General features: G+C 37.3%; 1 protein-coding gene across 4 annotated transcripts in view; it reads right to left on the reverse strand.

Annotated features, from left to right (window-relative positions):
- Positions 1–14661, reverse strand: part of HACE1 (HECT domain and ankyrin repeat containing E3 ubiquitin protein ligase 1) — a 48630-nt gene that overhangs the window by 9572 nt on the left and 24397 nt on the right. For all 4 annotated transcript variants that reach the window (XM_062489913.1, XM_062489912.1, XM_062489911.1 and 1 more), the window contains 8 exons: positions 12785–13122; positions 11645–11713; positions 10921–11008; positions 9612–9723; positions 9432–9529; positions 9170–9257; positions 8444–8593; positions 3292–3488 (listed from right to left, as the gene is read on the reverse strand). In XM_062489913.1, coding sequence (XP_062345897.1) covers positions 3292–3488; positions 8444–8593; positions 9170–9257; positions 9432–9529; positions 9612–9723; positions 10921–11008; positions 11645–11713; positions 12785–13122 — 1140 coding nt within the window. The remainder of the gene's footprint in view (positions 1–3291; positions 3489–8443; positions 8594–9169; positions 9258–9431; positions 9530–9611; positions 9724–10920; positions 11009–11644; positions 11714–12784; positions 13123–14661) is intronic.

Raw genomic sequence — 14661 nt, forward strand, 5'->3', positions numbered from 1 at the left:
CCAGTAAACTCCCCAGGTTGCTTCTATTATCAGTGCAGCTGAAGACACCTCCCTTCTCTGAGGACTGAGAGGCAGTCAAAGGAGATTAACTGCACTAGACAAAAGTCAGTCTGTGAACAAAGAAGGAATCAGAATTTTTTGCAATACCAGGATTCAAAATAACATTAACACTGGTTGTCTTCAATGATCAGAAATGCATGTTTTACATCTCTTAAACTGTTCTTATGCAATTTAGGGTACTCAGAAAAAGAGCATTGTGGAAAGAAAAATTCACAACCTTGTTTTCAAAAATCAATTTTAAAAAATTACTTATTTTATGCATGACAAAATACTACACTGAACACTTTAATTATGAGACAAAGCAGTTGCTGTACTTTAGGTGTAACAAGAAATGTTTAAAATAGCCTGGAACTGCCAGGCATCCTGGGTATCAGGACCGGCACATGATTAAAAGACCTGTAGCACAGAATTTACATAATACATGTCAGTAAACAACCTGGTCAATTTGTTTTGCTTTTTGTGCACTTCATTTACATTTTATTCCCCTCTAAAGCCTTAGGAGAACATTACAAAACAGAAATACCTACATCATTTCAGATCTACATATGCATTCCTACACAGTACATAAAGTTACGATCCAGCCTTCTTTAAGGAAGGGAGATTTGATTGAACACAAATTAGATGGACTTCACAAATATAATGACAAAATCTAGTTAGGGTGAGGGATTGTTCTGTATTTTACTTTGAGGTAAATAAAGCAGAGACCATGCTTCCTCGATTTCACAATCCCATATACTGTGAGACAAGGATCAATGGTTATGATGATTTTCAGATTCAGAGAGCAGCTCCATTTTAAAGCTGACTTGGAAAAAAAAACTACTATTTTACTGCCAAACAGAATGGCCAGCTCACATACAGGTTCTGGGAGGACAAAGAAAGCCACAGGATTATGCAGATCTGCTCCATTCTTTAATACAACAAATAGTCAAACTTTGACTAGGCCTAATATTATTCTTTTCCTAAAAAGCAGAAAGCTGCAAAACTATACACAGCAAAGAGCAAATATAAATTCAGGATGAAGCCTGACTTTTCTCTTTGAAGTCTCTCATTACCATGACAAAAGGCATTTGAGCCAAGTTATAACTATTTCAGCTGGGTTACATGGACACAGCAATTGCAAGACATGAGTATTTGCATCATCTAATTGTCCCACAACCATTCACCTATTACACCGTTGATATAAAAAAAGAAAATTACCCCATTCTGAGAAAATAACATCTTAAAAATAGCTCTTGCTAGTAGTGCATTTACTCTGTTTCAGTTTTCAATGAGAGAAAGGGACTGGGTGGTTTCTGTGCAGGGAGGGACATGTGTTTTATTTTGGTTTTGACACAGGGAATTTTTTTGTGTGTGTGTTTGTTGTTTGAGTTTTTCAAGGGATAAAGATTCTTTTATAATTCAATTTTATCAGGCAATCTGCTAGTGTGTATACACAGCAAAGAAGCTGAATTTTCTTCTCCCAGAGGTACAATAAATACAATGAGTCTTAAACAGTGACCTATTATTCCTTGGGTAAAGGCAGGGGGGAAAAAAAATGTATCACTTGCTAGAGAAAAAGAGATTTTGTTTTATAAAGTAGACACATTCCCATTTAAACTGATAGAATAGCTAAGCTGAAACATACTGCAAAACTATATCAAATTAAACAAAATGGAAAAAAATCCCCCAAAACCACTAACATACACATCTCCAATTCGTAACAACTTGGTCACTGTCAACAACTTTGCCAGTGAACAAAACAGTGCCATCTTACAGATGTTTTTTCAGTTCACATTTTGCAACTTCAAATTTTAAAAATGCATTAATATTAATAGCTTCAAAGCTACCACCAGAGTCACCTCTTTCTTCCCACCTTCCAAATTAAAGCTACACAAACTCTAGTCTCCTCCTGCCATGCTGAGGAAGGCTTGATAAGATAGAATGGAGGCATCTCCTCCACATATTTTCAATCACCCTTTTTAGACTGTGCCCCAGCTCTAAAGTTGAGAGCAAATTAAGCTGCTGATGGGTAGTACCCTCATGTAAGCAAACTTCTAATTTTATGCTAATTGAAAGCAGGTTTTAAATAGTAGTTATGAAATTACAACTTAGGTTAAATGCATCTTTTTTATACACTGAGAAGCTAAGACTGACCAGATACAAGAATCAATACCCTTGCTTTCCCCAACAGATAATAAAGAAATTAAGTCTCCACTACCTTGACAATTAGATTTGTTTTACCATCTGTATTCTTTCACAAGTGACGGTACTGCAGGAATCAGTGCAGAATCAGGCTAATAATACAAATTCCTGCTCTTGGAATGACATTGTACCTTAAGGACAATGAGGATTAAGGCTACTAGAATCCAGGGCCAATTGCTCCAACACAAACTGGAATGTCCTTGCAACAAAGGCTGACACCAAGCGGCTGTTCCCCAGTACAGCAGCTGTCGATACCATTCCTGAAGCCAAATGCTTACTGAGAGCAGAGAATAGGCTCCGACAGCCGAACACAAATAAAAATCAGAACGCAGCAGGACCAAGAGTCAACATCACAAAAAACTGCAGGTCTACCCATGACACTCCTGCAGTTACTCAGAACTGTTTAGTCAGTAACTGCAGGATTCACTTAGATTCAATGTTTATCAAAATTTCTAGAAGATTTTCAAAATCTGGCTGTGTTTCCCCATATTTCTTTTTTTGAATTAATACTGCAGAGGAATCAGGGGCTTTTGAACCTGTTAAAGTAATTTCTAAAAGTGAGTCATTTCCATACACACCAAGTGACTTGCAAATGGCTAAAAAATGCTTCCTGCAGACTTTTACTCTGTCCATTATCTGCATGTTAATTAGAGCAATCCAGTGCTATAGACTGGCCTAGCAGGTAGCACACTTTGCAACATTACCTATAATTTTATGTTTAGCAATTGCTATTGTTCTACTTTCTTGGTTTATATACCCAATACATAATTTTAGGACTATCTGTGGCTTTTAAAATAACTCCTTCATTTAAATTGATCCTAATTCACTTCCACAGGTCTGTCAGAAAGAACTTCTAATCTGAACTTTTTTAAAGATTTTAAGTAGTACTATTTATGTAACATGCTAACCCAGAAAAAGGGGAAAGAGTGCTGGCAACTAATTTTTTTTGTGTTTTCTTCAAAACAGGTATACCACTCACCCTTCCAGTTATTCAGACAGTCCAATGGCTTTTCCTATAGGACCTTCTTCTGAATAAACCTGTATACTCACCTTGTTTTCCTGTGTAACAAGTATACTTGCACCCCCTGGCTTCAATGGCACTTCTTCCATTGCTCCAAACACATCAGTCTCAACAGAGAAGGTCAGCTCTAAACCCAGATCACTGATATCATTATCTAAAATCCACTGCAAGTTCTTTGCATACTCTGGATCAATAGATGCTACGTCCTGATAATTTACAGGTATGCCTAGGGGAAAAAAAAAAACAAACAAAAAGACAAAACTGCTCAAATAAATAGGATAAAGCAAAAACGGTTCTGACTTAATACATGGTAGAAGATTGCCCTCTAGAGAGAAACCAAAATAATGCAGTAACATGGAAAGAGAAAGGGAGGCAATGTTGCTAACTACAGCAGAACTGTATATACTGTATATTTTAAATACTACAAAATCAAATTTCCTCTGTATGTTTTTCCTCCTAGTGAAGCAAATGACATACCACTTGGCCAAACCAATTTGCATGATATTAGGTCACTAATGGATTTCAGTAAAAGCATCTACTTATTCTGAACACAAAACTTTAAAGGTTTCCTACAAAGTCTTAAAAGCTTTCTACCTAAATTTTAGAAACACAAATACCGTATTTCTCTATAAAAGTATCTTTTCCCCAAGAGCATTACTTGGGGGGGGGGGGGGGGGGGGGGAAATTATTATTATTATTATTACTACAGGAATTTTACATTTCAAACTGAACTTGCAAGTCATTTAGAAGCATTAAAAGGAGAGTTGCTACAAATCTGACTTTTATCCAGGTACAGAAAGTGTCTATTTACAAACCCCTTCAGAGACATGGCACACAAGAACATTTGAGCAAGCGACCCTAGCTCATGCAAGAGAGCTACCCTCTTCACAAGAAAGCAGACCTCGATCATTTTAACTCTGTCATGATAGATACTTCAACTATACCAAGACTGATACAGTAACTGGGAAAAGGGGCAGGGGGTGAGAGTAGCAGTAGGTTTAGAGAAAAGCAAGTTATTGGGAATTACTGTCCTTGCTTCACCATCTTACATGCATTGTGCAGTGTCACAAAGGACGCCCATCAGTAGAAGCCTTAGCACACTATGGATTGTGGATGCAGTACCCCAGAGAAATACAAAATTCAAAGGTTAGCAGCCACTGCAAAACATTCAAGTGTGAAAAATGGTATAGTATTTCCCTGGAAGAGCTGACAAGCGCTGAAATAGTGTGTACACAGCTGTAAGGCATTGTTTTTCAAATAAAATCAAGCAATACTCCAGTTTAAGAGAGGGACAGATAATTTACTAATTAAACATCACTGTCAACTCTCTCAAAACAAACAAAAAAATCTAACAGCTGTCTAATAGTTTCCAGAGGACTTTTACTTTTGCCAACTAGCAAGCATATGTGCATTTGACACACAAAATGTGGAAATAATGATGTCTCCGAGGGATACATGCAAAATGTGGGAAAAGAAGACTGAAAAGTAGGAATCAGAGACTCCCTTTAGAAAAGAAACTCAACAAGTGTTATGATGAGAGTACACTCATAGTCAGCATGTTGTGAGACCAAAGCACTAAGCTCAGTCATTTGGTTGCTAGATATTTTACCAATGAATTGACTCAAGCAGGCGCTTTTAAAAAAATTCCATCAGACTTATGACAAAATTAGAATCCCACAAAATATTACGTATCTTTCTCCAGTATACCCCTTGAGGCCCCTGCAGTTGGAAAAGGAAATCTATCTTAGCATAATTGTGAGAAGTATGTATTTTTGTGCAACAGAACTTCAAAGAGATACTACAGGTAAGCTCTGAGACAAGCTCATTAATTATTCAAGGTTTCAAGGCCTCCAGTTCAAAATACACTGACACAGAAATTACTTTACACTTTTGTTTATGCCATTTCAAAGACTACTTTCTATTACAGAGTGGAACGCAAGAGCAGATAGAACAGTTAAGAATTTATCCCCTATCTGTCTTTGTAAACTGGAGGTAGAATTTTCTTTTTACACAATGGAAAGTAACCATACCTGCAAAGAAATACAAAGTAACTGGAAAACACCACTAGAGAAACCATCTGCTCCTGCCCTGCTTAAGCAGAAGGATAATAGGTAAGAAGTGTGAGAAAAATAAACCTAAGAGGTCTTACTGACTTCTGACTGTATTTCTCCCTGTGCTACATCTGGAATAGAGTGCAGCCTTAATAAACATGCAGACCTACAGAACAATGTTTGGTTTCACAGCATACACACACAAAAACATCATGCACACTACATATCTAATACCTTATAAAAGCACTTTAGTTGTGTGTTAGCTGTATCATCACGTAAGTTAATGATCTCACCTACCAGATATTGTTGCAGGAAGATCTCAACTCACCACAGTGGAAAAAGGTAATGCACCCACCTGAATCTTCCAGAAATATATGAACAATTTGTTCATACAGGTTTCAGCTTCTAATTAAGGCACTTCCACATCATGTCTGTTGACTAAAAAGAGGAGTTCCTCTCTGAAAGAGATTCACAGTGTTCCACAGATACAGAAGGGCTTAGCACATAACTGGTGGTTTCAGGGCCATCAACAGATGGATATACTTTTCTACAGAAAACAAGGATCTCTGTGCAAGGTGAGAAACCAAAGGAATGGAAACAGTCTCAGACAGCAAGAGATTTCATACTCCTTTACTTGAGGCCTGATAAGTAGCTGAAGGGAATTTCTATGTCTGTGACCAAATAACTTGCATTTGGCATGAACAAGAGCTAGCAAAAATAAAAAAAATCCGCTCAGTAGCACCCACTGCTGTGCAACTCTGATTCCTTAGACAGGAAGATAGGAGTTGCACAAAGCTGATGGAAAAGGCCTTGGGAAGGTTTAAATAAATCACAGTGATTGAGGCAGAAAAAGCAACTACTTTGAGAAGTGGAGGTGTAATTTTTTCAGTTCTTTGTCTCTGATACATAATAAGAAATGATAAAAAGAGATTTTTTGACCTTAAAAAAGTTGAATGTGTATAAGCCTCTAGAAAGTTCCAGGATGCCTGTAAGACAGAATGTTGGAATGACAAGACCAGTTAGACCTTATTAACAGAGACTAATGACCACTACTTGGTTTGTAATAGTTATTCTACCAAAGTGAAAAAAAAAGAAAAAAGTAAGTAATAGGTCATCATGTCAATTCAGAAACCAACAAATCACGCATATCATCACAAACCAAAACTAGGAGGGAAGCCAAAATCATTAGCAGCCATTTCCAAAAGAGGTGACAAGAACAACATTTCACTATTCCCAAGGTAATACTGAACAGCAGAAAAATAAGATTTTCTTTTTTGTGAATACATCACAAGGAAACTAGCCTGTGAGTGTTATTCATAGCAGCATGGCAAGGAGGTCAAAGGTGATGATTTTGCCTCTCTATCTCACACTCCATCTGGATGTCTGGATGAGACCCCATCTGGAGTACTGCATCCAGCTCTGGGGCCCCAACATAAGAAGGGCATACACCCGTTGGAGCAAGTCCAAAGGAGGCTATAATAATGATCAGACAGCTGGAGTACCTCTCCTACGAAGACTGAAGGCTGAGATACCTGGTCTTGTTTCAGCCTGGAGAAAAAGCGCCAGGGCTTCAAGCAGCCTTCCAGCACCAGAAGGTGGCCCACAAAAGAGCTGAAGAGAGACTTTTTACACAGGCAAGTAGTTACAGGGAATGGTTTCATTTCTACCTAGTACAAGGGGGAATGGTTTCAATCTGGAAGACAATTAAATTCAGATTAGATAAAAGAAAGAATTTCATTACTGTGGAGGTGATGAGGCATTGGAATAGGTTGCTCAGAGAAGCTGTGGATGCCCCATCCCTGGAAGTGTTCCAAGACCAAGCTGTACAGGGCTTCAAGCAACCTGGTCTAGAGGAAGGTGTCTCTGACCAAGGTAACAAAGATCCCTTCAAACCCAAATCATTCAAGATTCTTCTACTCACTCTTGATGTCAGAGGCCAAGGTTTAGGTCAGCACCGAACTGTGCCATGCCATGATACCTCTACTTTAGACTCTCCTGTGTGAAGATCAGTGACTAGGAGAGCCTGATGAAGCACTGCCAACATGGTGCTGCTGCAGACTGGCTGTGCTCCACTGGCCCCTGTCCAGCAGAGTCACTCTCCTGCCACAGAAAGCAGTACTGAGGGAGAGAAGTAAAATACACTCCTTTGTGAAGATCTTGACAAAGATGACTGAGCCAGCACCTTCAATGAACTGCAAGTGTTCTCTGAACACTTTCAGGGAAGATAAACAGTAAACTTGAAGTTAAGTGTTAATCTGTCCTGGACTCAGCAAACAACACATGAAGATCATGTGAGAACACATGAAGATCAAGAACACATGTAGGTAGATAAAACGATCACAGAAAACCATCAAGCTACCTCATACTTCCAAAGATTAGTGATCAGACACAAAGGAAATGCTGCATGCAACAGCAAACAGATTTATATACTTGGAGGAGTAACAAGAATGCACTGGGAATCACATCTTCTTTCAAGATAAGTTTTTTCATGACAATGCAGAAGAGGGGTATCTTGTTCAGCGATCAAGAGGCACAAAGGTTCTTAAAAAAGAGCAGAGAAGAGCCCTAGGCCACAGATACCACCAGCTAAAAGAGGGTATCCTCTACTAAAAAAGTTACATTTCTATAAAAACATCTGTCCAATCCTCCTGAATACTACAGTAAAAGCATATGAATTCATTTCTCTCATTAAGGAGACAGGATGAACCTGCATTAGATCTGAAATTCTATTTTGGGAAATAAGTACTGTTTTTTTGGAGTAGGTAGACAGAGAGGTTTACAACAGCAGGGGTTAGCCTTTTTAAAAACCACTGCACAAGTGAAGAACTTCAGACATGATCAAGAATGCCTGGTAGATTTATGGCAGAGTTCATAAACATTATCAGCTTTGTCTTAAGTTAACTAGGGAACAATTATTTTCATTTCTCAAGAATGACACTACTCAGAAGAACAAACAAATTTCACAACTGTGATGCAAAGGACTGTTGTGACTCTGATGTACATAAAAGACTAGCAAGGCATTAATTTCCAAAGCTTTTTCACTTTTAACACACACAAAAGTAAAAAAGGAAAAGGCTTATTACTCAGACAACTGCTAGGACTAATAAGCAGGACTTTAATAAAACCATACCAAGAATATGTTTGTAGAATGACCTTGTGAAGTAGATGTTCACCAGCTGCCTGTGATTCAGAGCCAGCCCCAGGATCTGGCCTGCGAAACGGAAGTAGTTCAAATGATCTGGATTTACAGAAGAGTTGCTGTTTGGCTGGAAAGTTGTTCCTATTAAACAAAAATATTATCATGTTCCATTACTTTTTTTTTTTATTAAGCTTTTATTTATCAAACACACTAAGCATCTGAAAACACTGCAAGAGTTTTATCTCGGGGTTTTGATTGGAGTTTTCTGTTTACACAAAAAAGATGTCAAAAAGAAATGTCTTAGAATGTAATGACACCTTACTATAATGATACTGTTTAGCCATTCTCCAAGGTACTGTTCTGAAATACTTATCAACAGAAGGGTAACTACCAACTGGTAAATTTGGTCCTCCATCTTACTATATACATGTTTTACTTACTCTAATGGGCTTTGTTTCTATCAACTTGTGAACATGCTCAAAGGAAGGACAAAACTATATCTACTTCCTTTCATCTGTCTCCAGCCAGATACAGGCAGGAGACAGTCCAGTCCTAGTCTCCTTGGAGAAGACTACTTTAAACAGGCAGACCTGAATCTCTCCTTTTAGATTTCATGAAATAATCTGTGCCTCTACACAGACTTTTTGGATTACAAAAATGCTTTCATAAAAAATGACACCATGAACTTAGTGAAACAAAAAAAAAGCAGAGACATACCATCAGCTGACTGGGTAAATAAGGCATAATCTGGGTTAACTATTTCACTGGATAAGATATCAAACCATTCACGCACTACACCCTGTCCCTGCATGTCAAGAGAATAAAATATATTAGTACACAAAACTTTCACTCAATAGTTATGCTGAGCAACCACATATTTCTTTTAAAGTAATTCTAAAGTAAACTTTAGTTCAAAAACAACACTTGTGAATTTTCCATATGAAAATTCCATTAAAGAAAACCATGCACTTTTACCCACCATGCCTTCTTCTCCATGAAATCTCACAGCAATCCCCTGCTTTAATTTTGCACAGTTTGCTTTAGACACAACTTCACAGCTACTCCTGAAAATAGAATCTAAATACAAAATATCAATTAATTTTTTCATCTTCATTCATTATCTTTCAAAGACACACTAATTCCATTTAGAACACAATACCTCTGTGAACCAGAAGTATGTCATTTTCATTAACAGGCCTGTGCACCATGTCTGAATCTGGCTGCCCGGCGTGCAGATGTTCATAGAACCATTCACAGCGATCTTTAAATGGCTACAAAACAAGGTACAAACTGTATCATACTCATGCATTGCCCTGAACAATTCCTCTCCCGTCAGCAAATGGTTATGCATAATTCTCAGTTAATTTTTGAGATGTGCAGTTATCCTAATACGCTATACAGTATTTTGGGAAGAAGAAAGGACTAGACACGTGCTTGAGTCCTTGCTGAAGTTGGGTGTGCAGAAAGACTGGACCACCAGCTATCCAGAAAGAGCTGTTGAAGTTTTCCATGGAAGAGAAAAACAGCACAAAACTTCCTACAGGTTAGGGGAGAGCATGAAGGAACTTAGATAAGAAATAAGTCACAGGCTTCTGTAAAACTACTGATAATTAACCACAGCTGAGCACAGAAGCAGAAGTGATATGAACCAGCCCTATTTGCAATAACGTTCACTGGCAATATAAAACAGCCTAAAGGAACCAGAAACCTTACAAAGTAATTCCTAGGTGAGAAGGTTCTAACTTGTTTGACTCAGTGTTTATACTGACATTTTGCAGCTCTTTTGAGACAGATATGACATAAGTATGGCCTTTCTCATCCCCTGCAATTCACAGCACATACATAAGTTATCTAACAAGGTATCAGTTCTCAGGGTCTGCTCATTACTCATATGTAGTGAGTTTCAAAAACACACGTTTCAATGAAAGACTGAATAAACAATACACCTACACCATGTCCCAAAAATGAAACTTGATTAATAAAAGCAATTTATCTTTAAAAATAAAAACACAGTATGATTTACAACTAAGGAAATAAAGCTGTTGGAACAGACAAGATGACATGAAGTTTCACTAAAGGAGCTGCCACTGTGACCAAATTAAGTAATAGTGATGTACCTATCCTCTGGTTTGTCTCAAAATCTAAGTCATTTATGAGAAAGGAAAACATTTTAAAGTTCAATCTATTAGATGTGTACAAAAAGATTTAAAAACAGAAATTTCACTCTCTAACTAAAAGTTGGACTTGTAAGACACATCCAACATTGGTTATCTCAAATGGACTCACCCATAATAGAGAAATCTGGCTGCCATATCTGTTTAATATTATCTTTCCACATTACAGATTCAAGAGCACTAGAGGCCACGTTTAGTTCTTTTATCCTCCCCAAACAGGTTTTCTTTAAATATTTTTTTTAAAATCCTTAGTATATTCATTGAAGTTGTAACTAAGCACCTCCTGATATTTACCTGCGCTTTTATGATGTGCATAAATCTGGACATTAGTTCTGGACACTCAAGAAGAAAATGAAAGTGATCAAAAATTATTTTGGGATTTCTGAAAGAAAAGTAGGTTAGAAGCTGTTAGAGAATTAATAATAATGCTTCATGATGCAAAAAGTCTACATAAAGAAACAATGCAATTAATCATATAGACAAGTCTCAAGAGATTCTTCTATTTTATCACTTTTTCCTAACTCTTGTTTCCAAACAACTTACACTGCCTCATCTGTTAAACATGGAAGGATTAGAAGCAGCTCCCCACACAGAAGGAAGGTTATAAACCTGGCAGTCCCAGAAAAAATCTGGAAACAGCCAACTGTACAAAGATGGTTTAGACTCCTTTAAGTCGTCACACATTTGAGGAAGAATAAAAGTTTTCATCTACCTTAAAAGGGAAGGCCTTATTTGGAACAAATACAAGTAAAGAACCCATTCATCAAATTACTCTGTTGCTCTGTAAAATAATCATGAACCTTACAAATAGATCACTTAAATATGCAGAAGAGTTCATTTATGTCTGAGCTCTGAATCATTAATCTACACTCCCTTGAGTTCAGCAAGGCCATTAAATTGCATATTGTTCATATATCACGGCAACAATCTAAAAATACAACTCAGAAGAAAAAAAATGAATTATTGTCAGGGAGGAAGAGAGGGGTGGATTACAAGGTCTGTATTTGTTGAAGCTTACCGGTTAACAAAACACTTAAGGACATCATCATGTTTACAAACAAATTCTATAAAACGAGGTGACGTCATCCTGTTCAAAAATCAAAAGATGTTTTTGGTTAGTGCAATGAAAATTAATTTGAATTACATACATTGCTGGGGTCTTTTTTAAACAAATAGAAACTGATGCTTTAACTAGTTTAACTAGTCATCATGAAATTAAATAGTCAACAGCATTAAGATCTCACAACAATCTAACAGAAAAGGCAAAAATGTCAATAACCAATCATCTTCCAGAATATCCACAGAGATCTATGCCCCAGAAAAACATTACTGGCTAATTTCAAAGCTTTTATTCAACTCAGTTTGGCAGAGAAAGAAAAAACCTTATGGTTATTAGGAATAACCAAGAGTTATCATTTAGTAGGACCCTTGCTTCTTGATTCCTCAGGGAATTTGTAATGCCATCATACTTGCTTAATCTTCTATTCATGAGAGCCAAAGTCACAAATATTATCCAGAACAAGCTTGGACAGACTACGATCTCAGTTACAAGTGGGCACACTTATTTCCCTTTTAAAGGAAACCTAAGTTGAACTGCATGTTCCACATAAAACTACATGTTTGTCAACCTGGGACAGGATTCCAAGTGAGCATTACTTTGAGATTGAACTCTCCTTGTTATGTATAATATAGTCAATAAGTTTTGCCCCAGCCATCATTTTCATATACAAAGATAACTCTTTTTTTTTCTTCTGAGCTTACAGCTCTTCTTGCTGGATAATCACATTAAATTCAGGGTTAATTTCACATTAAGAGCCAACAGCAAATACAGCTAAGTTTCAAAATATCAAAATCTTACTACGTACAAGTATACTACATGATAAAGAAGAGCCATTAAACATTCAATATAAAATGTGCCCTAGTGCAGCTACATTCATAGCAGCAGCACTATAGAAAATTTGTACTGTTGTTTCGTGGCTTTAGAAAAAGCACTAGGGAAAAAACAAAAAAAGCATTCAAATGCTTTAGTGAAAGCATTAAACAGCCTAGCCTTGCCTGTCACTAATAAAATGTGGTTATTATCAACATTCTTCCAAGAAAGTATGTATGATTTTAAAATGGTAATAGTTTGGGTAAGCAAAATTAATCATCTCCTTACCCCTGAGGCATCTGACAAGAGCAGCACATATAGAAGGCTTGAATGACAGCACTTAGCCTATTTGCTGTCATGGAGATAACATCCTGACAATCAGAACAAGCTTCCTGCTTCCCAGCAACTTCATATGTTTTTAACTCGACAGCATCAGTGGACAGCTCTTTTATTCCCTCAGTTCCTGCAGTGACAAAAGGAGGTGCAGGAGTAGCATCTTGGTGATCTGGTCCTTTCTGCTTCAATAAAATAGAAGTAATGTTGGCAGAGTCCCTTTTGTTTTTCATCAGCTCTGTGGCTATCAAAACAAGCCATTCATCCAGAGAATGCCAGAGCAGTTCCAGAGGCTGCAATAAACACATGAAAAAAACAGACAGAAAGTAATATGCTGACATTAGATAATAATGTGACAATCCTCTTAAGGCAAATAAATATCATGCACGTTTTAAAGCTTTAAATGATCCTTTAGAGGTCATGTTAAGAGATAAGAGGCAAATACCCATAAAAAATTCTTCATTTGTATCCAAACAGCACAAACAGAGAATTTCACATAGAAGGAAAATCAAGCAGCAGATGGAAGAAAGATAAACTCATTTAGAATGAACTACAGAAGAACTACAGAAATGAACTAAATGACAAAAGTTTGGCCACACACAGCACACTATTGCCTAACCCCTGCAGCCAACCAGGGAAACAGAACATACAAGTTGAATTTCTAGAGTAAGAGAGTGCCAGTTCTTTTCAAAGAACCTTGTCAAAGGAGCTTCCTCTCCCAAGAAGATGGAGGAAATCCCAGACAACACCACTGAGATTCAGGTTCATGCACATGTCTAGTAAGAATGTGCTTTATGCATCCTGTGAGCTCATACAGCTCATTTTGATAGTACCTCAGCTGTTTCAGAATCAGGGTCACTAACACCTAGCTTTAAGAAATAGAAACAAGTATCAGCAGAATCCCATCTCAAATTACAAGGCTATATATTTTATTTTACTTTAACAAAGACACACTTTTTTCACTACCCCTGATAAAAAGCCAATATAATCGAAATCCAATACAATTCCCTCATTACACATTTACTCCGAGCTGCAGGCTTACTATGAAGGAGAAAAAGGGATAAGACCTGTGGCTTTCTCATGAGCATATAACAATCCACAAGGGCTAACTGTGTTGTCCCTTAATGGTGTTTAGGGCTTGTTTCACAAGCCTACAGTCTAGTGAGCATAGGGATATGAATCCTACAGGGAGGTAACCAGCTCAAGTACTTCCGAAAGTAAGAGTGAATTTCTAAATGGATTCCTTTTTCCATATATTACTGTTGCATCAACATTTCTCACCAGAGAAAACATTCAAAGACTTAGCAAACACTGCAAGTTATGTTCTCATATTCTCAGGCTGCTTTTGAAAATAAAGAGCTGCTCACAGCATCTGTATATATCTGGAATACTGTCAGTTGCACCTCATAGCTGACATGTTCTCAATACTCAATAAATTACTTCTCATAAGAGCTGTGTACTAAAGATTCTGCTGAAATTCACCATTTAAAATTTTACTACCACGCTTCCATTTTTTTCCCAACAGGAGTGTGGGGGAAAGCCAGCCTGATCTGTAGTACTGGAAGGCTTTGCTCAATATTTTCTATGTCACTCACTTAATGCTTGGGCTCCTAACAACCACACATCTCGAGATGGTGATCTGAATATCTCCAGCACAGGTAGCATTTTCTACATAAATGTCTGCCATACAGGCTCAAGTTATCCTTCCAAGACCCATCTGGAAGAACTTTACTACAAAATATAATGTAAAAAAACTTTCTAATGGAAAATATGATTAATTGAATACACAGGAGAATTAAAATGCAGCTGTGCTCTTAACCTGTAATTCAGCA

Source organism: Cinclus cinclus, chromosome 3 (genome assembly GCF_963662255.1).
Source record: "Cinclus cinclus chromosome 3, bCinCin1.1, whole genome shotgun sequence".
Classification (NCBI taxonomy): domain Eukaryota; kingdom Metazoa; phylum Chordata; class Aves; order Passeriformes; family Cinclidae; genus Cinclus; species Cinclus cinclus.